This window comes from Lasioglossum baleicum, chromosome 6 (genome assembly GCF_051020765.1).
Source record: "Lasioglossum baleicum chromosome 6, iyLasBale1, whole genome shotgun sequence".
Classification (NCBI taxonomy): domain Eukaryota; kingdom Metazoa; phylum Arthropoda; class Insecta; order Hymenoptera; family Halictidae; genus Lasioglossum; species Lasioglossum baleicum.
In genome coordinates, this window is record NC_134934.1 from 13,858,099 (window position 1) to 13,880,675 (window position 22,577).

At 37.6% G+C, this 22,577-nt stretch overlaps 3 protein-coding genes across 5 annotated transcripts; 2 read left to right on the top strand and 1 right to left on the bottom strand.

Annotated features, from left to right (window-relative positions):
• Positions 1 to 1,041: 1,041 nt before the first annotated feature.
• Positions 1,042 to 4,470, top strand: Rtf1 (RNA polymerase-associated protein Rtf1). Its single transcript, XM_076425713.1, has 7 exons — positions 1,042 to 1,731; positions 2,089 to 2,347; positions 2,402 to 2,806; positions 2,875 to 3,112; positions 3,184 to 3,910; positions 3,996 to 4,263; positions 4,335 to 4,470. The coding sequence occupies exons 1-7, from the start codon at positions 1,651 to 1,653 to the stop codon at positions 4,439 to 4,441; spliced, it is 2,085 nt and encodes a 694-aa protein (XP_076281828.1). The 5' UTR covers positions 1,042 to 1,650; the 3' UTR covers positions 4,442 to 4,470.
• Positions 4,471 to 7,148: 2,678 nt separating this feature from the next.
• Positions 7,149 to 13,130, top strand: Tsr (Cofilin/actin-depolymerizing factor homolog tsr). The gene is made up of 3 exons (XM_076425726.1): positions 7,149 to 7,343; positions 12,477 to 12,719; positions 12,806 to 13,130. The coding sequence occupies exons 1-3, from the start codon at positions 7,341 to 7,343 to the stop codon at positions 13,004 to 13,006; spliced, it is 447 nt and encodes a 148-aa protein (XP_076281841.1). The 5' UTR covers positions 7,149 to 7,340; the 3' UTR covers positions 13,007 to 13,130.
• Positions 13,131 to 16,013: 2,883 nt separating this feature from the next.
• On the bottom strand, positions 16,014 to 22,574 carry LOC143209692 (chromosome-associated kinesin KIF4-like). Of its 3 annotated transcripts, none has more exons than XM_076425703.1 (12): positions 22,193 to 22,574; positions 20,790 to 21,015; positions 19,559 to 20,701; positions 19,086 to 19,470; positions 18,647 to 19,013; positions 18,290 to 18,587; positions 18,094 to 18,230; positions 17,778 to 17,969; positions 17,497 to 17,700; positions 16,733 to 16,912; positions 16,597 to 16,661; positions 16,014 to 16,531 (listed from the first exon to the last, which is right to left on the bottom strand). In XM_076425703.1, the coding sequence occupies exons 1-12, from the start codon at positions 22,325 to 22,327 to the stop codon at positions 16,507 to 16,509; spliced, it is 3,357 nt and encodes a 1,118-aa protein (XP_076281818.1). In that variant the 5' UTR covers positions 22,328 to 22,574; the 3' UTR covers positions 16,014 to 16,506. The 3 variants fall into 3 exon arrangements, with proteins under 3 accessions (XP_076281818.1, XP_076281820.1, XP_076281819.1); XM_076425705.1 differs by lacking the exon at positions 22,193 to 22,574 and adding an exon at positions 21,769 to 22,107; XM_076425704.1 differs by lacking the exon at positions 22,193 to 22,574 and adding an exon at positions 21,522 to 21,720.
• Between the last annotated feature and the right edge of the window lie 3 nt (positions 22,575 to 22,577).

Consider the following 22,577-nt stretch of genomic DNA (forward strand, 5'->3'; position numbering starts at 1 on the left):
ACATTTTTTATTTACACTTAGAAACGCACTGTCTCGGAAGGAAATGGACATTCGAGAGAAGCAATAAAATTAGAGCATCATCGCGAAAAAAGATGAGTTTACAATAACCTCAATATTTTATGAAATTCTATTATAATTATAGTTATGACTGTGTTCTTTTATTATAGGAAGACATAAGATCAAATAAACTTGTGTATGCTAGTATAAAATCAATTTATATATATTATACAATTTATTTTATTATTTGTTTGACAACTAATAAATCTACAAATTGTTTCATAAACTAAAAAATACTTCCTGCATTTTCGTATTCTCCAATCAGTCCAAATAAATACCATCAACCTGTTCTCGATCATATACCAATTTTTATTAATGCAATTATGACAGTAACAAAACGTTTCTATTTAAAATGAATACATATTTTGAACATAGTTTTAACATTTTTAATTTTTTGGAAGGTTAAAAAATGTAATTAAAAAAGTAATGAAAAATAAAAATAAAAAAAAAATCCTCGCTGCACGGGGACCCGAAGGCTAGCTCCAGATTGCGATTCATACGCTCGACGGCTCGACAGTCGAATTTCAGTTTCGTTTCCGTAAGCCGTAAAGCATGGCAACATGGCAAGTTCTAAAAATAGATTGTGGCTCGCACAAGCAGCGCACACGGATATAGTAAAGGTACGCTGGTGAGTGTAGCGCGCGGGCGCGTTGCTAACACGATACCAATACAGTGTCTTCTGCACCGACGAAATGCCGTCGTTGGCCTCCTGTTTCTCACTCCAGTCAGAATATATCCTAGAGGGCGTAAGAGAACACCGAAAAATTCGAGTCCCGCCAACTCCCGTAAGGCTGGCAGTCTTTAACAGTATCTCGTCGGTGCTACGAAGTACGGTGGAAGTCACTGTTTTACCGATTCAGTCACTGTATCGGTAAAATATCGGTAAAACAGTGAGTAAACTTCATAAATACACTAGCGAATTAGCGATCCTAGCCAGTTCAGTAGTCAGTAGCCACTAGCCACTAGCCACCGACGAGACTGCCAGCCGCCAGCCCTTGTGTTATTCAGCGGGACCAGTAAGTGGGCGCGAGTGGGCGCGGGGATAACGTGGAAGTTACAGTGATCTATCTCGTCGGTGATACCACATCGCTAAAAGTTCTAAATAGTGCCAAAATAGTGCCAAAATAGTGCCAAAACATCGTCTGAAATATGGCGGTGAATGTAACATTTAATAATAATCGATATGGTTCCGTGATAATTCGCATTCTCACCGATGCATCGCGACGAGAATCTTCTCAGTGGTCTTCTTTACCGACAAAATGCCGTCGATGGCCTTCTGTTTCTCTGGATGGAGCCAGAATATATCCTAGAGGGCGTAAGAAATACCGACATATTCGAGGGACACGAACTCCCATAAGGCTGGCAGTCTTTAATAGTATTGAATAGTATCTCGTCGGTGGCGTGGTGAACGCGTGAACGCTACCCTCGATCGGCGTTGATACATACAATATATTGTATTTAACGTTTTCGGTTCTACCTGGTTCTACGCGGTCTTCCTAGTTTATTGTATATTGTATCTTGCATGACGTTAGATTTGTCTTTGTCGGGAGGACGTGCAATTTTCACGATCTCCGTACGGCTACCTGCGTGACGATGCCAAAGAGAAAGAATCAAGCTCTCATAGATTCTGACAGTAGTGGCAGTGCGTCGGAAAGTGGCTCGGACTTAGAAAATGTAAATGATATAACCTTACATAAAAATCTCGTGTTGCATATCGGCTGCGCTGCATTTGAAATCCATTTTTTCGCTAGCCGAGACTCGAGCGGCTTGATATTAATAGCAATGTTATGTATATTAAATCGGTTCTACGCTCTTATTGCGAGTTATTGTCAACGATATAAATACGAATGAAATTTACTTGACATAACCTGTTGTACTGCCAACGAATCGCGCGTTCAGCTTTTTACACCTATCAAACTTTTAATTGCCCTCGGAAAGCAATGTGTTTTTTAAAACACGCACGAAAGTGTTTAAAATGCGAATCATTCTGTTTTAAATTTGTTTTAATCGAATATCTTCTCCCTGGATTAGGACTTGTTATCACTTGCCAAGAAGAAGAAAGGTAAAAGTCAAGATGACTCGCAGTCGAACGAAGATACAACAGCTGCCAAGAAGGACAATAAACACGATTCTGACACATCGGATTCTGATGATGACTGGGGTGCAAAGACTGGTAAAAATAAGAAAAAGAAAGTACCAACTAAGAGGAACAAGCGGAAGATGACAAAGTCTAGTAGCGAGGATAGTGCTGGCGAGAAGGAGCCTGAGAAAGTTTCTGAACCGGAGGAAGGTAATTTTGTCCATTGGAATTAATTTCCACGATGCTGATTATTCATTTTTACAGGTGAGGTTTCCGACTCGGATGCCAGTGTATCCGATTCCAGTCAAGAGGAGTTCAACGATGGTTACGACGACAAATTGATGGGGGATGCGGAAGATCAAGCAAGACTTGCTCAAATGACGGAGAAGGAACGCGAACAGGAGATCTTCAAACGTATCGAACAACGAGAAATAATGAAAACTAGATTCGAAATTGAAAAGAAGCTACGAATGGCGAAGAAACAGGAATTGAAAAAGCAGAAGGAATCGAGGAAGAAGGAGAAGAACGCTGAAGAGAAGAAAGTAGACAGAGCCCCGGATCCTAAAGAGAGGAGTAAGGATCGTAAGAAAACAATAGAAGAGAAGCAAGACAAGAAGTTCCATGCGATGTCTCTCTTAAAAGCAAGAAGAGAGGAGAAGAAGGAAAGAGGTAAAATAACTTTAGATTGCAGGGAATATTTCAAATATTGTCATCTTCATCTTGGCTTCGTTTATCAGAGGAGAAGGAGAAACAGAGGATGGAGCAACAGCAACAACAATCAAAGGACATTGAAGAGGAAGAGTTAGAAGATGATCACAAAGGTGGGAATAAGACGAAGCTGAAGGCATCCGATATTTATTCGGATGACAGTGGCTCGTCGGATAGCGGTGAAGATGAAGAAGCTCCTAAGCCATCGTCTCATCGTAGATCGTCTTCGAGCGACAGCAGAGACTCTGATTCCGACAACGATAAAAAGTTCGTAATTCTATTCTTAATAGAGTTACCCATACTTCGATGATACTCACTATTCTCTTTTAACTTTGCAGATCTGTTACTAGTAATAAGGCGAAACCGAAGAAACCAATATACGTTAGCACCAAGGAAGATCTCAACAAGATTAGATTATCGCGCCATAAAATGGAAAGATTTGTCCACTTACCTTTCTTCGATAGAGTGGTACAAGGTTGCTTCGTTAGAATTGGAATTGGGAATAACAACGGGAAACCCGTTTATAGAGTGGCTGAAATTAGCGGAGTCTGCGAGACAGGAAAAATCTATCAACTCGGTGGTACTAGGACAAATAAGGGTTTGAAGTTGCGACACGGTGCTCAGGAACGCGTGTTTAGATTAGAATTCGTGTCGAATCAGGAATTCACAGAGTCTGAATTCTTCAAGTGGAAAGAGACTTGTGCTTTGCAAGGGATATCCATGCCCACGTTTGAAGAGGTTGATCAGAAATTAAAAGACATTAAGGAAGCTTTAGTATACGAATTTAAAGAAGAAGATATCGAGAAGATAGTACGAGAAAAGGAAAGATTCAAACAGAATCCGTACAATTACGCGATGAAAAAGGCGCAACTTATGCGGGAAAGAGATGCAGCTAATTGTAGAGGAGACGACGAAACCGCTACTCGATTGAACCAAGAGTTAGGCGAACTCGAAGAACGTGCGTCGGAACTTGATAAAATGCGCACAGCTACGATATCGAGTATATCATACATCAACGATCGCAATCGGAAGAAGAACGTCGAAGAAGCAGAAAAAGCTATTATGGTAATGAAATACGTTCTATGACGCGTTACGGGAATATTTCAGCTTGATCAGCTTGTAAAACTGATGTACATTTCTGTTATTATAGGAAGAAATTAAAGCTAATAAAGGTAAAAAGGTAGACGATCCATTCACTAGACGTAGCACGAAACCAAGAATGGTTTACAAACCCGAAGACGACGACGTAGGAGCGGCGGCTCCGGTGAATGATAAAACAGCTCTTCAACAAGCTGACGCTGTGTCAGCAAACAACGAGAAAGAGAATGGACAGGAAACAAAGAAAAAACAAAGTACCGAAGATTTATTTAATGCCCATGATTTCGACATCACAATAGATTTGGAAGTACCAATTCCAAGTAAGTATTAAGAATTCTCCTTTGGAACTGCTTAACGCGTGAATTTTCATATATCATGTTATCTGTTTTAGATAATCCTGTTAGTGTATTGCCGAAGCCTATTAGCAATATTAAAGATACAGGACCTCGACGATCACTGAACTTAGAAGATTATAAGAAAAAACGAGGACTTATCTAACGTTCTATTAGGCTTAGAGGACGAAAAGATATTGCAAGGATAAGTTCTGAATTAACTAATTGTGTAGTTATGGGACTATACACATTAGTTCTTGGATATCTTGGTTAATTGTAAAAACCAAGGACGAAATCTTGTATCAGTCAACTGAGAAACTACTTTATGTATAGTTCTCGTGTAACATTACACTTTGTTATGTTGACTTTTTTTCTTCTGAAAAGGATATAGGTGGTTCCTACCATATATAGTTATTATACTCGCGTGACCATAGTTGCTGCGTTCTGTACGAGAGAATACTATTTCATTATTCGTGAAGGTATGTTTTACATCTTAAAGAACACTGTTAAAGAGTACTTAAAGAAAGTATTATAATTTCACTTATTTAAGAACTTTGTTATTGCATTTGTTCCCCTGTATCAGTAATATAATTTTTTTTTATCTTCCACCGGAAATATAAATACTTTTCATCCTACCGAAAGAAGAATGAAAAACATTAAAATGTAGAGCTATTTATATCTCGATACAAAAAAAAACAAAAAATAATGACAAACAAATAGTTCGAATAACGAAAATCGATATTGCTTATAGATATAGTAATCATAATTTACATATATCGTTATACGACGTTTTCTTTTTTGTGTCCTGTATGGAAAAATAAATATTAGCAAGCGACCACCATATAAAAAGATACATAAACATTTCGAATTTAGTATTAGTTGTGTATACAATGATTTTTTACTTAATATCTCAGAACATTACGAGAACGTATTTAATCATATTTTTTTATTCTTCTGCAGTGTTTCTGAAATGTTAATTACACTGCAAATTACTGCCAATATAATCTGGCTATGGAAGCTTCAGCATGTGTTTCACAAATTAAATATGTACATATTCTCGGAAGGATTTAAATTATTTAATGGCTATATATATATATTGCTCTACAAATAACGACAAAAAACATATTTTTAGATGTATACTTTTCTTTCGTCTAGTTAATCAAATAATTATTGTTAACTCTATTCTATGAAAATAGGTAAATACTATACGAATTGTATTGTGCTAGTAATTTTTACTAATATCTACAGAATATTAAGTATCTTTTACTGTATTCCATCTGTCCATTAGATAATTCTTTTTACTCGTGATCATGAAAATTTGATATCTTGAATAAATAAAGTTTTATACTTTACATTAAAAAGGATGCGTTTTTTTAATCACAGTGACGTATTTATTTAGGTGATAGGGTAGCCGAAAGAAACAAATATTTATCCGATAATAGGTAACGCCGGTATAACATTTTATTTCTTCAAGATATCGAAATTTGTTTTGTATGACAATTTACAGGTATACGTATATATTAATGTAGAGTGCTGATTAGAATGTATTGTAAAAATACAGCATGTATATTTATCAATATCCAGGAATTTGCCAAAATTGTACATATATGTATTTAAGCAGTATACTATTAAACAATTGTAGAAAAGTTAATGCTTTCATTTACATAAGAGTAATTTTACGATTTATTTTCTTATGGAATATAAGAATTCAATAGATTATTTTTCAAATCGATTCAATCTTACAAAGACTTCTAAATATAATACTCAGTTTTTATATCGATATGTTGTAAATATAATATAAATTACTTTAAAATAGCTCGTTATACTTTGTAAGTCGTTGCTTTCCTACTTGATATTGTATATATTACCATGCGTCAATGAAAAACCTTTTACTGTGTCAAACGCAAATGTAAAATGTGCAATGGTACATATATAATTATATCGCAGTATTTAGAAGTATGACTATCCTGTATTTCGCGTCTATACAGAAATAATATTTAATCATATTTTGTTACATCTAAGCTGAAATATATCCATGTGAATACTTTAATCTGGCTTTTGGTTATTTTCAATTTCAGAAGAATGTACATTCAGTTGAAACTGATACATGATTCAACTAATTTCCACGTATTCGAATACGACCATAAATAGAATTGATTTTCATTTAAAAATGGAGTCTATTCGATAATGCAGAAAGACTGGAATAAAAATCATGTTTTCATCAAGTGTGAGGTACAGGATTGTGTAGTGTTCGCTTTTATCGACAGTGCGTAAGCGATTATCACCGAGTCGAGATAGTGCTGTCACGGCTCGGTGTTTTTCGCAAACTAACTGCTTGTGCGCACGCAAACTATGTTATATGCGCACGGGACGACGCGCGACGTTTGTTGCGGTGGCTTGCATGCCGCTGCCCATATAAGGTAATTTCCCCACGTCCCTCTCGATGATTGGCTAGCGCGACCGGCTCGTATCGATGATTAATTCTTGTAAAATTGTCATTGTTGGGCGATTAGGTAGGACGATGCTATCAACCAACAAAGAATCCAGTCAACAAACAGTCTATTTAAACCGAGGCAGAAACGGAACCGTATTCTCGTTGAAATCAAAAGCAGTGTACGAACGACCGGCACGAGCGCGTCGTACAACGCGTGCGCACTGGAACGATTCTATCGGCTCAAAAACCTAAATCACCTTAAACGACGTGAATTCGCGAGTTTGTTGTGAAAAAAAGTAGTAGAACCGACGCGATACGACGGCCTTCCAACGTGTTTTCATGCGAAAACTTCGTACGAACGGGATCACGAATATTCGTTAGTTGCAGGCTGGCCAATCAAGACCGAGTTAATCAGAAGTGCGCGCGCGCAGGCGTAGGGATACAGGATTCGCGGAAAGCTGGCCGCGAGAGGAGCCTCCCTTCCCGTTTGTTCGTTCGTTCGTTCGTGAGCCGCGACCCCCGCGACTGGACACTGCACCTATCCAGTTCCACCAGAACCGAGGCTCTCGCGAAAGTGTAGGTTAAAAGTGCTTGTTTACGTGATTCTCCTCGCCGGCTACGACATCACGAAATGGTAAATATTCTACTGTGCATGCATCCGCCTCCCGAAAAAATGTCAACGATCCCGACACCGGGAAAACCGGTACAGCGCACGGGGGCCACTTTGTGGTTATGGCCGAAGCAGACGCGCCGGTCGCCATTTCTGTCCCGGCGATACGCCGCGAGAACGATCGCTCTTTCATTTCTTCGTTTCTACTTATGAATCTTCTCGCAAATCGATCCGACCCGATCTTTTCCGTGCGCTCGCGATTTTCACGCGTTTCAAAGACAGACCGACGGGAACTCGATACTTCGATTCGCGAGATTCGAACATGCCAGCCGCGATACTTGTCGCTTCCAGGAAACGGATGATTCATTTCCAGCCTCGCGATACCAACAGACTCGGAGCAGAGCTACTGTGATCTCGATGACGAGAAAAGAGTATTTTACGACCAATGATCAAGACTCTCTGATCTCGCACTCTGTTTTGTTTGAACATATCTCGAACGCGCATGGGAATCCTGGCGAATTTCTTTTATGTCTATCGTACAATGTTACATCGCAAGGATCCGGGAAAATCATTCGTTTCGTGAGAACGACAATGCCCCCACCCTCCCGGCCCCTGTTTAATTGTAATATTCCTAACGATTCATCGTGCCACATGCTTCGGATCAGTGTATACTGTTCGATGTAATCGGAACTTCGCGATTGGTCCCGTACACAGCTTGAAATAACGCTTTCGCATAATTTCGACTGCCTTCGAATCAATTCCGAAAACCTGTTTCTATTTGGTCCTGGTATAGGTATATCTTTCCCATCGATTTCGCGTGGTCAACGTTGCAAAAACTGTACACGAACGGTGTTATCATCGTTGCGATTTCGTCACGGGCCACGAATATTTCGCGAATTTCTGTCGGAATTGCCAAAAATTTATATAACGTTGCGCATCGGTTAATGCCAAATCCGAATATCCGATGACCATGCACGACGTTGAAATATCGAACTCCATTATCGATCACCTGCTACCTTCGTTCAACCGCGTCGATGTAGTTTTATCTCTTACGATTTCGTTTATCGTTCAACTACTCATGGTTTTGCTTGCTCGTTCGCGTCTCTTTTTCCGTGCAATCGTAATTGCGAAAGTACGATTACACAAGTGCCGAAGCGGGTTCGTACAAAGAGCCAATACGATCGCGAATCTCTAGTACGTAGACGAATCGATTGCATCGTGGAATCAGTGTTTTTTCCCTAGTGGTTTATCAGTGTTTTATTTAGATTATCTGTCGGTTGCAATGATCGTTGATATCAAGCTGTTTCGTCGAGTAATCTGTCTAGAATCGAATTCCCGGCGTGGTTGCAATTTTCGTCGAAATGTCTGGGGGCCGCTTAACGATTAGAAATTCCGTGGCGACTCCTTCCACGGGCGCGACGCGTCAGTCGAAGTTCCGGAAGAATTAATTATGTAGTCGCGTTCCGTTTCCGGCAAATTGGCGACAGAAACTTAACCATGTGAAACTGGCGCGAGCGGTAGCCTCCGTTCTCCGAATAAGCATTTAATATTTATACCAGTTATATATATATATACCGACAGACGCTCTGCTATCCTTGGTACTGAAGAGTTCGGTTTCCTTAAAAAACCAACCCCCCTCCGCCCCTTCTTGTTTAGCCTCGAGGATGACAGTGAACTACAAGAGAAGTTCTGGTAGAGAGGGAAAAAATTCAATGAGCCCGTAAGGAGGTCGGTTCTTGCAGGCCAGTGACTCTCAAAGTTCACTGACGCCTTCGTAAACGTGGTGAATAAGCTGATTATCCTCGACATTGTGATGGTCAATCTTATTTGTTGGCAGTATCCTATTCAATAGAAGCGTGTACTATTTTTCCGTTCGTCGCGAACAATTTGCTATTTATACTTTTCTTCGAATATTTCTCGCTCTATCACTCAAGCGATTTCTACGATTTTTAATCTGAAGTTTTCGGAGCAAACGCGTAGTACATACGTACGCGCTCGTGATTAGTCATCGATAAATTTCACGCGGATTTCGATAAACGTAGCCAAGAGCAGAAAGGTATTCATCGTCGTGCGACAAAGGTGAAACACCGGTTGCTCTCTTTTTATTAACCACCGGAGCGATAGAGTATGAAACCGTACATGTAAACGACCAGTTTACTCGGCAGTCAAACAGCCGACCATGTCGCTCCTTGTCGGTGAATCATCTTCCGTTTGACCTTGTGGCACACACAAGAGACGTTTACAACAACGCCCTAGAGGGAGCCAAGTCTGGCCCTAACCGGCATCCCCCGTCGTGCCAGAATATCGACCGAGGAATTGCATCCTCCATCCACTGGCTATCCTCCAACCACGTCACACTTTTCGTCGGACCCTTTTGCACCCCGATCGACCCCTTACGCGTTCACTATACCGCACCGACGAAACTCTAACCATACGTAGAAATATACACCCAGCTAAATACGACTGCGGATTCGTACGTCGATCTTACGAAAACTGAGAAAAAGCAGGAAGTAGTTAATGAATTGCCAATCGTACGAACACTTTATTTTGCTGAACGGTATCATTTTAATTGGTTAACATTTCCTGGAAGCAGCAGCTTCTGAAAATAGGTTTGTACCGTTTCCCTGACGAATAAGAGCAACTTAATTAAAGCGACAACTTGCTTTTTGAAAAATATGGAATACTAAATTTTAACTGAAAGAATCTCTCGAACGTTCTCCCCAATAAATAAGCTGTTGTTCGGATGCGTTTAGGCTGGCAAAAGATTCCGCTCTTCCTTTAAATATCGAATTACGTTCCCGACGACTAATTTTAGCGGTTTTGCAATTCCTTGTTTACAGCAACGGATCCTTGTTCGTTCTCCATGTTTGTCAATACCGTGAGCCATATTTTCTTACAGATCTGATCGACTTTTTCGATTCGAAAGCGTGTTGATCCTAGACGAAAGCCGTTCAAAAATAGCTATCCCACTTCGAACTTTTCACTCTGTGCGTGTCGCGCATCTGTGGCGTTTCTTCCCCTCCTCATCAACCCCTCCCTCTTTCTCCCCTCTTTCTAACTGGTTCGCATACATATACGCACACGCGTCTCGTCTCTCCCTCTCTTTCCCCTAGAATCTTCGCAGCGAGTGCGTCGTGTCATGGTCGTATTTCACGAATTTCCACAGAGTGGCAGAAACACATAATCGAATGGGCCTCTCTGTACCGCGGTGGCACGTGCCCACGGGCAACGGATAACTTTAGAAATGGACGTTGGATCTGTTTTAGCATCGGATTCGTGCGTGGGAAGACTTTATTTCGGTACGTCCCCCACGTTTACCCGCGAAATAAGCTTAAACGGCCAGACTAGCCGACGTTAGTCCAACACTGATAGCATCGATACCGGCACTGCCCTCCTCGTCACAGCTAACGACAGCAACACATATATCCCAATGTAGAAAGATGTCTGACACCCTCCGCAAATCTTTGCTCGCACTGTACCAAAAGGGGAATCCCTCTTATCGACGCGTAAAGGTCGGTTTATACTATCCGCACAGACAAGGAACGTATCCGAGCAGATATGCTTAAATACATTTGAATAGAAGTGTCGGCAAGAGGTCGGCAAGAAGTGCTCGTTTCGGCCGATTTTCGAGAGCTACGCCCCCTTTTCCCAGCCACGCGTCTCGCTCCCCGTGACGATCCTAGTTCTCGAGCCACCTCAGGCCCGCACCATATCAACTGCGCGTGGCGCATTAAGGCGACACCAGTATTAATGCGGGTCAGATACAATCATTTCTTACGAAATCATTTTTATTATTTCAACAATTGTAAAATAAAAAATCCGGTCATTTTGACCAGTGGTGGTAGGTTTAATGTAAATTACAGTCGTAAGGAACACTGCACAATATATAATGGTGGAATTTCATTTGTTTTTCAATTATTTAACCATGTTCCACCAAATCGATCGTCTTGAAACTTTCGAATGTATTAGATAGGTAACAGAACATTGTTCTTGAATTTTTTTTCTACCCTTCCTAATTTGCTCACAATTGCGAAAAAATATATGAACTGCAGGAGGTAAGGTCGAGTATTTTCGTTTCTTTTTTCAACTTAATATGTTGATTAACAACCGAGAAAAAAATGATAAAGTTTAGGGTGTTTACCCTTAAATGAGTGGTCAGCGACTTAAAATTTTGGGGGACTATCTTTCAACCTAGAAGCATTGTTTTGCACCCGATATCAATAAAAATTGTCGTGGGGGCCGCTGGTCCATGCTCATCCGAATTTATTTTCTATATTTGCGACGTACTGGAACAGGCCTACAAGGGATACTATTGACAAAAAAAAACGCATTGACGATAGTACCTCCTCGGTATGTAATGTGGGGAATTACACTAAAAATTGCTGTACCTTTATTCAAAATATTGTTTACGTTGTTAAATATGTCGGTATCTAATCAATTAGTAAACATTTAGATATTGTACAAAATAGTTATATAATTGTATTGTACATAACAATTGTATAAAATTTAAAAAATGATTGGGAATGGAAACATTTTAGGTCGGAAGAAATGTTTAATTTTACAGTTAAAATAGCTGCAAGTTCAAGAGGTTAATACGAGGTGTCGACCTAATGCGCCACACGCAGTTTATATGTGACGGTCCTGTGATGGATCGAGAACTATGATCGTCACGGGGAACGAGAGGCAGGGCCCGGAAAGGGGAGCGTAGCTCTCGAAAGTCGGCCAAAACGAGCACTTCTTGCCGACCTCCATTCAAATGCATTGAAGAATATCTGTCTGGTCGGATACATTTCGTGTCTGAGAAATTAGAAACTATCTGTTGATCGTCCGCTTACTGGTCGAGTACAGAGGCGATCCATTCGAATCGAGCCTAATTAAACGCGTTGTCATAAAAATATACTTCCCCGTCCTAACGCGGTAATAACACGTTTCACGATTCTGCACGACGATGAGTTACAAGTTCTACTCGTCAGGATATCGATTTCAACGTTGTGCGATTAACATTTTATAAACAAACCGTTCATCAAGTTATTACGCAACGTATTGTGACTCGGTACCTATGATATGTCTTCACTGACAAACCGATCGCGTGTCACCTGAAACTTTTTTCAAACTTTATTTTTAATCCTATGTCTTTCAATTTGTTTGTCCGTTTAGGCATCCGGAGTAACAGTGGCCGACGTTTGTAAGACGACGTATGAGGAGATTAAAAAAGACAAAAAGCATCGATATGTAATCTTTTACATTAAGGACGAGAAGCAAATCGACGTTGAAGTGATCGGGCCTCGGGATGCCGCTTACGACGCCTTCCTCGAGGACTTGCAAAAGTGTGGCAGCGGAAAATGCCGCTACGGTCTCTTCGACTTTGAATACACTCACCAGTGTCAGGGTACATCCGAGGTAATGGCTCCGCTATATTTATTTATTCGTTCGTTTGCTTTGTAATTCGTTTGAACATTGAAATGGTAACCGTTTGATTTTTTCAGGCCTCTAAGAAACAAAAGTTGTTCTTGATGTCGTGGTGTCCCGACACGGCCAAAGTTAAGCAGAAGATGTTGTACTCGAGTTCTTTTGATGCTCTGAAAAAATCCTTAGTCGGTGTGCAAAAGTACATACAGGCAACAGACCTTTCAGAGGCTTCCGAAGAAGCTGTGGAAGAGAAGCTCCGAGCCACCGACAGGAATTAGGAGTATATCAGCGGAATCCAAAATTAATAATATTAAACGAGAGAAATCAAGTGAAAAACAATACGCAAACTCCCTTCCCCAAAACAAAATAATGCTCTGTACCGTCGTCGCATCGAAGGTTCATGTTTTTACACATTTTTCACTTTTAAACGGAAACGATTACCAAGTATTTGCGCTACATGTATTAGTCATTGGGGAGCGTACACATTAGCAGAAACGAAAAGAACGTAAAAGGAAAAAGCAAGAAAAAGTATATAAAGAAAAAAAAATCACTTTTCATACTGCGAAACGTTGTGTGAATCTGTCTGATATAATATTAATATTATACTATTATTATAATTATAAGAATAACTTGTAAAAGAATAACAGTTTACAACCAGTCAGGCAGTAAGATTGAAAGCATTACACTTTTGTCATCGGCTGTATAATGTTTAAATTAAATTCATTTCATAATGACTTCACGTGAAACCTCGTTAGTAAGTCCCACATTCTCCTAATGTTGCGTGAAATTTTTCTATTGTTTGGTTTGTTAGACAAACAGAAAATGAAGAACGGAAGAAACGTATTATTAGCGATATTGTTTGTACATGATAAGTCTATCATTTTATACGTAAAATAAATTTTGCTTCAATTATTTTTTTACAATTTTTATACTGAATTCTCGAGGACCGACTCGATTGTAGTCATTTTTTTCGTTGGTACGATCGATTAGAAATTGTTTTGCGTTTTTTGTTTATTGTTAAAACCAAATTTAAATATAACTTTGCTTGATTTTTATTACCGCGTGGAAAATATTATACTTGTACATGTGTATATTATACGATCTTATTAAGTTCCAAACCATTTAGCAAGCGAACCCTTTAACCCTTTGCACTCGGAGCTATTTCAACTCGAAAATTAAACATTTCTTCCGAACTAGAATATATTTCCATTCTCTATGATTTCTTAAATTTGGTGGATATGAAATTGATATAATACCTCGTACAATAAACGTTTAGTAATTGATTGGATACAATATTTTAAATAATGGTACACAGTAATTTTTAATGGCACATCAGAATTATCACTCGAGTGCTAAGGGTTTTAAATCACAATGTTTTAATTCAAAATGTCATAGGTGTAATTACAAATTGTCCATTAAAAGAAATCGCCAGATCTTGTGCAACCTATTGAAATGAAATACTATTGTTTATTACATTCTTTTCAAATTCAATTAAAAGTAGCATTGGAAGAATAAATATTTTATAAACGTTCGACCATAGTTTATCGCGCTCGTGATAAAATGCAAAAACCGGGTGCACTGGTGACCACATGTGACATTTGAAAAGAAAAGAGAGTGCGCAGTGTGAAGTGTGACCACAACTGTGCTGGACGCGCAAGCGCGAAAAACCGTGTTTACTCGTTACCTTACTGTGCGACCTTCACTGATACATATATATATATATATATAATATCAGAGGTTACCACCTTTTGATAATGATCTTTTCTATTGTACTAGTACAATTGGACAAATAATTATCTATTTGACTAAAATATTGAAAATTTAAATCTTGATCTTTTCTCTTTTCCCTCGTTTTCCTAAGTATATATGGTCTAATTGTAAGAAAGAAACAGATTAATTAATTAATCCTAACACCGCACACAAGATTGGCGCTGCAAACCGATCATTGAATATAAAATCATATCTAGATCTTAGACCTTAGACTATATAAACTTATAGACCCGGCTTCGGATAACATGCCATGTTCCAAGATTACTTCATCTACCAGATAACGAATGTGGGCAAAATGCTATAGTCTGTTGAGAAGTCGCAGTTGAACTGATATCCTTCAACTTGAACAGAGAGGAAATCTCTGACTTGAATAAGTACCCAGTCAGCCAGGCCTGCCCGAGCAGCTTCTGCCGGGGCCGGGCCGGGCAGATTCCCGATCTTTCTGCCGGCGCATATGCGCGCGTATTAGATACCCGTCCAAAATCAAGCATTTTGCTTACCGAGTATAAACATATGGAAAATTATTTCGATAATATCTCGTTAACTATTAGATTTATGATATACGAAGGTCAATACTTTTTTACGTAGAATTTTGTGCTTCATCCGAGTTCGAGCAAAAATATTGGGCATTCTATTTATGTCTGATAAAAAATCGAAGTAACAAAAATCAGATGTATATATGACTGATGATACTGTATGTCCCCCTAGGAACCATGCAACATTTGTTTTTGTAATAAACAGAGTCTCTGTAATAAACTTGCGAGTTGCGAGTTATTTGAGATCGTAAGATCGTAACGTTACGAGACTCACCCTGTATATGTCAGCGAGGGTGAGGGTGAGGGTCAGAGTGAGGGTAACGTCTGGTAACGTCCCACCTCCCACCATCGTCCCACGAGTCTCGCACAGTCTGGCATCACTGGCATCTGCTGGCATCACCGGGCTGTGGTATGATTTAAATATTGTTATTGTCGTTTGTTTAGTTTCGTTCGTTGTTCTTCATGAAACCTTGGTTCTGCCAATTTGTCAATTCTGTCGGGTTACGGTAATGATATGGACAAATTGAATCAGCGTTTCTAGAAATTTATGTCCTTTGAAATTTCTGAGTCAACACCAACTGCAGACTATGAGCCACTTGCCAGACTTTCTTCCTAATAAATCGAAGAATTCATGTGAAGGAAAGATGTCAAGAGCATATTTGGAGCATCTTCGGGATGCAGCATCACACAAAGGAAGATCCCTAAAATCATTGAGGAAGGCCCAAAGGTGTGTGAAACCGAGCGGCTGCCAGCGAACCATGGCTATATGGGAAGCATTTGAATCACAGTTGAATGCCATTGAGCGAAAATGTATGAATAATGTCGCTAGCATGATTGCTCGAAGACTTCTTGACCTGGACAGTTTTGACTCTAGTTTTGAGTTGTTTGACCTAGTGATGAAGTATATAGAGAGGGAGAGAGGGTCCTAAGGAGACCATTAAAGATGCTGAAAGACATTAATAACATTTCCATTAAAAAATTCAATATCTATATTTATTTTTATTTTACAATTAAACTGAATTTGTATATACAAATGACTGAAGTGCTCTAACAAGGGAACATACCAGTGTCACGCGCCGATTTTGATGAAACTTTGGGAACGGATCTACTCTATTAAATGTACAATAAATTTAATTACTGCCAAAATTATGTTGAATAATTTCAGTCATTATTTCGCAATATTCTCAAGAAACCTTTCCTCAATGTTTCATCAAAATCGGCGTGTGAGACATCGTTATGTTCCCTTGTAAGTAGTGTTGTATATTTTAAGTAACATTACACGCAAATTATGTAAAAAAATATCTAGTCTACATTAAATTATGTTAAAATCTTCCTATACTACTCTTTGTCTTGTTCCTCCAGTTTAAAAATAAGCAATCATTAGTATATAAAAAAAGCGATAATAAAAATTACGCACAAATTATGTAAAAAAATATCTAGTCTACATTAAGTTATGTTAAAATCTTCCTATACTACTCTTGGTCTTGTTCCTCTAGTCTAAAAATAAGCAGTTATTAGTATATAAAAAGAAAGACGATAATAAAACTATTTCTGAAATATACCTTAGTTTTTTTATTGGTTCCACTTCATTCTCTGTTCCGGTATAATCGAATAATGTTTGACGAACCTAGAAAAAAGAAAAACGCTCTTACGTAATAGGGAGCAAATATAAAATAATTAGTAAATAAGAAAACTTACATCGTTCGCATCTCTATTTTGACAAATTGTCGGATCGCAACCACAGTTTTTACACGCCACTTTATTTTTGCGACACGAGCAAATACGAGATGCACACTTCGTTTTACAACCACATTTTAGATCTCCGTCCGATGATCGTTTTAGGGTAGATCGTTCAGATGAATCAGTCTTTGTTGTATTCTAAACGTAAGTCAGTTATTAAAATAATATCTTTCACACGAGGAAAATACTTTCAGCATTTCCTTTCTACAGTCACACTGCATGAAATCGGCAACTCGATTATAATAAAAATCATACAGTTTTATCTGTTGAAAGCTTGGTTTTGTTTCACAGTTTCTTACTGAGCCAATTGATTTGTTATTGTTATAATTTTGATAATTGTCCTTACTGGTATGTCAAATTACACATCTAGAGTAAACATTTAGAGTAAACTCTAAACATTCACATACGCTGTTCTACTGTTTGATTAGAATACATAGCTGTTACTATTATTTCTGGAAATAAACAACATTCAAACGGTCTTTTTACGACTGATAACGAAATCTTACAGACGATAAAAAAACGTTTCGTATTTTGAACAACGTGTCATATTTAAGTTATTATTCTCGCTTTCGACGTTATTATGGTAAATCTCTGTCTATGAACATCTTGTCGACATTCAGAACATATTTGCAGTTCCAGCAGACTTGATACAATTGCTAACACAGTGTGAACATGCAAAGGGATGCTATATTTAATTGCGCATGATAATTTGATCTAAATACCGAAAGTTTTTGTATTCGTTTGTAAAGGGGAGTCCGCGTCCAATCTGGATCTCTTTCGCAATCATCATTATAATCATCATCGCCAAAAGTTTCGTCGAATTCGGGAATTGAATTTTCATCAATTAATTCGACAACTCTCGTTTCCCTTTTTATTTTACTTCTTGGTTCCGATACTTTGTTTTTATTCTTTACTTCCGTTAATACCTGTCGTATAAAAAAGAAAGAAGTTCTTGAAAACTACATTTAATATATTATAAACGACATTGATGAATTATATTAACCATTCGTTCTAGGTGCTGGTACTTTTCTTTATAATGTTCTAATTCTTGTTTCAATCTCATATTCTTTTTTTCTTCGTCTACTTCTGTATTTCGATTTGTAGTTTTATTTAATGTGAGTTGTCTCGAGATGCGTCTTTCTTTCTCTTTTGCTTTACACTCCTCCACTTGTGCTTCTAGTATTTCACATTTTTCCTACGATAGCATAAAATTAATAATCAATTTAGGCTATAAAATGAAGACTGGGTAAATATTGACAACATATGTTGTCAATTATCTCCGCAACTAAGTAACAGACTGTACTACATCAAAGACAAACCAGAAGATCATTGTAGTCGAACTTTTTTGCATATAGCTTCCGTCTATTCTCTGCAGTTTGTTTGAATAATATTTTAAGCGCAGCTTTTCCTTCCTCCATCGTATGTACTGTTTGCCATCTTGTATTTTTTCTACTTTCTACACAATTTATTTATGTATTATGAATTTAAATTAACGCTTAACATGGAAGCACTTACCTTGATCTGATTCAACTATTTTTTGCTGAAGGTCAGTAATCTGTGCATTGCGTAATCCCAAAAATTCAGAAAACTCGGTTATCTTCTCTTCATTTGGGTCATCACTATCTTGCAATCTCTTCAACGTGGCTGCCAGCGATGCTCTATCACTCATTAATTTTTCTAGCAAGAACTCGGCATCCACGGTGCTGATTAATACTTGTATTTCTTGCTCCAGCCAGTTTTTAATTTTATCCGGATTATTATTCTGTTTTGCTTTTCTCATGGCTGCTGCCTTCTTTTGTAGATCGAGAGCATCCTGAGAAAAGAAGCGAATTAATTCGAAGTATTACGCGAAACTTTTATTTAGATGCACACCTTTAATCTTTTATTGACTGCAAAAGATTCTTCCATTTTTCTTTTGAATACATTCTCTTGTTTACTTTGCCACATTTTCAGGCGTGTTACTTCATTATCTTGTTTCCTATTTTGATCCTTCAATCTGTTCAGTTCTTTCTCCTTAGATTCCTTCCATTTCGAGAATCTGTCGGATTCGTTTCTCATTTGTCTAATTAATTTCACTCGAGTCTGTTTCAATGATGTCATTTCTTTCGACAATTGTTTTATTTGTTGATCCTGCTTATTTTTCGTTTTAAGTATTCTATCTCGCTCTACGATCTTCCGCTGTAATTCCGACGTCTCTTTCTCTAATTCCTGAACTTTTTTGCGGCAGGATTCCGCCAATCTGTAAATATTAAAGATAAATTAATAAGGTGATCGGATACCACAGTAATCCTAAAAGGACTGATTGTCTTACTTCGAAGTAGCATTATTTGTCTGAACATTTTGTAATTCTTGCATAAGTTCTTTTCTTTCTGTTTGAAGGGTTTTTATTTTCTGCTCCATTTCTTCTATTTCTTTAGAATAATCGATTAATGTAGAAGAATTTTTTAGAAGATAAGATATGAGACCTTCCTTGATGGCAAGCTCTTTATTAATGCCTTGTACTTGGTTATTCCTTTTCACTTGAAGTAAAGTATGCTCCTCTTGCTTTTCATCTATATTAATGCTATCGCGATGTGAAGAATTTGCTTGAAGCATGACCGTTTCTTCCTCATCATCTTTCTTAGATGTACAAGAATCAGATGTCATTCCACAATCTACAAGCTCTTCTGATTTTTTCTTATGATCTGTATCCATATCTATTTAATAGAAACACAAACTTTTTATTAATTATATTTCATTGTATAGTGTTACAAAAAGACTGACGGATAAAGCTGCATTACTTACCAATAATTTTTAAATATAAGGCTTCTACTTTCGCACGATGTTCGGCATATGATTCAGGATTTTTATCGAATTCATTTAAAATTTCTCTACATTCCTCTATTATCTTCATCACATCAGCCTGAATTTGTGCTCGACATTGTTCGGCTAATTCTGCCTTTTCATGCATAATTACAATTTCAATTAAATTTTCGTTTAATTTTTCGGTCAGGTCTCTAAACTTCTTTAGCAAAGACTGATTTTTCTCTTGCAGCTCTTGATGCTCCAATGGACAAGAGACTCGAATTTCTTGATCTACTAAGGCAAGCTTCAATTCTTGTGCTATTTTGTTTAGTCTATTTATTTCTAAAAGTTGTGGATCTTGATTGATTACAGGTTTGTTCTTTATTTTACGTGCCCTATCCGCGTATCTCAATGTACTGAGAGTTTCATCCAAATTGTAATCAGCTGGGCTCACACATGCTATCATGAGCGTCATGGAGTTACCTCCAAGAGAATCCTGTAGCAGTCTTGTCAGTTTACTGTCCCGATATCCAATGTAAGTGTTAGGACCTCCTTCTCCCAATTGAGATATAACATTTCCTAATGTCAAAAGACCTTTATTTATATTAACACCTTCTTTGAACCTTTCACCGGTTGCTTGTGTTTTTTTACTACGCTCGGAACCGGCTAAATCTACTAGATGGAACTTTGCCGTTGTCGCTGTACTGGGATCACCCTGTTTTTGTTGGTGAATACATATTGTGAATATTGCATGGCTACGGCTGCTTTGGGCATTCATAGCCGTAGCACCAGTTACACGACCTAGAGACCCTTGGGTTAAGCATTGTAACGCTTCCTGTGCATTTGTCACCACATTTTCAACCACCCCAGATACTTTGACATTTTTACCATCGTCTCTAATATCAACGATAGATTGGTTACGCGGTTTATCGGCCAAGAGATCATACAATTGTTCTTGGTATAATTCCATAAATGATACCGATACATTAAAACTCCAATCCTCTTTTGATTCGATTATTTGAAATATATTATGTACTGCTCTTGGTATTACACCCGTCTCTTCTGTTGCAATGTAATTCGTACCCATTGAATAAGTTTTACCACTTCCTGTTTGACCATAAGCTAATATAGTTACATTATATCCTATAACATAACATAACATATAATTATTTTACATAATTATGTATTGCAATGGATAGATAAACCTGGAAGTTGTCTCATGCAACCTCACCTTTAAAAATGTTTTCTACCATCCCTTTAATAGCTGTCTCATAAAAGTCTTCTTGATGAACATCACCAGGGAAAACATAATTAAATGTAAACGCTTTCTCTGTGTTACGTACAATTATTTGTTGTTCACCGGGAACAACGGTTAAGCATGTTTGACATCCTTTATCAATTTCACTTTTTATTAAGGGACGGATACGTACAGCAACTCGAACAGTGTCTTCACTCATCTGTACATATTTATTAAAGCCTTTTAAGTACAATGCACACATTTGTATACATTAGAAGTAAACTGTTTCCTTTATCTCGATCGAAAATTTGTTAATAACGTATATTAATGTTTTCAGCGCACTGGTTCGATCCGATGCTACTTGAAAATGGTCTAAATAGTGACCGAAATGTTGAAAAATTTATGGTAATTTGCAAAATTGCTTAGGTAGTAGCATCAGACCGAACCAGTGTGCTGAAAACATTAATATACGTTATTAGAAATAAACTATAGTAGAAATAAACTACTTATAATTATTACTCTTATGATTTTCATACAATTTATTCAATAAATTTAAGAATTATGCGATATAATTATATACTTTCTGTTGAATTTTTGGGAAATTTTTTAAAAACATAAGATAACTAGATTTATTTCGAGCCCTGCATATATAGAATTAGATATTTAGTGAACCATGTATGTAATATCTTCATTTATACATATAGAATTGTAATGAATGTATATTACAGGGCTTCGGAGGCGGAGTCGTGGAGTCGGAGTCAGAGTTTGGGAGTAATTGCTCATCACTGGAGTCGGAGCCGGAGTAAGAAAAAGCTATACATCGACTCCCGGAGTCGGAGTCAGAGTCGAAAAAAATATATCGACTCCAACTCCAACTTTTTTGTTTATAAATAATTAATAGATTTATGTATACGTAAATAAATTGCTAATATTCGATCTACAGTATAGACGTATTGTATATGTATACATATACCTCGGCACTATGTAGAGGAGAAACAGTTAAAGTTATATATGGTAGTAGTATTTTCTAACTATTGCCTAAAAGTGAGAAAGTAACAGTCGTGTTGTGTTTTGTCAGAGGTATCTGTTCCATATTCTTAGAATTTATTACAATATTTCAACTATTTATTCAGTTTTATTACAACTCTTAATTATTTTGAGTACATATTTTTTCAATTTGGAAAGTCGGAGTCGGAGTCGGAGTCGGAGTCGGCGTCGGCGTCGGAGTCGGAGTCGGAGGTAAAAAAAAGGAGGAGTTGGAGTTAAGAATTTTTTCTACCGACTCCGAAACCCTGGTATATTATACGATTATACCGATTCATATAATTTTTCATTGTCGAAATATTAATTTATAAAATGATAAAACTATTTATGTAAATAGTAGCGTGAGTACTTACTGTCAGTCCGTTTATATAAAATAAAATAATAACAGTATTGAATAAATATATTTTTAAATCACACACTTGTAAATCACACAACTGCTTGTAACTTGTAACTTGTAACGGTCCCAACCATCCAACGTTCAAAACCATTCAAAACTGTTTATACCTTATACCATGTGACCACTAAATAGAGTGCACTCAGGTGCACTCTACTGCACTCTACGATGGGAAACGTATACATCGTTCTCGTTGAAATTTCCACATTTAGTTAGTTTTCCAAGTTTTTAGTTTAAATTTCCACGTCTTCATTATGATGGAGAATATATTTTCATAACAATGAATTCCAGAAAAAGTAGAATGGTAAAATCTTAGGGTAAAATTATTGTTGCGACTGCTCTCT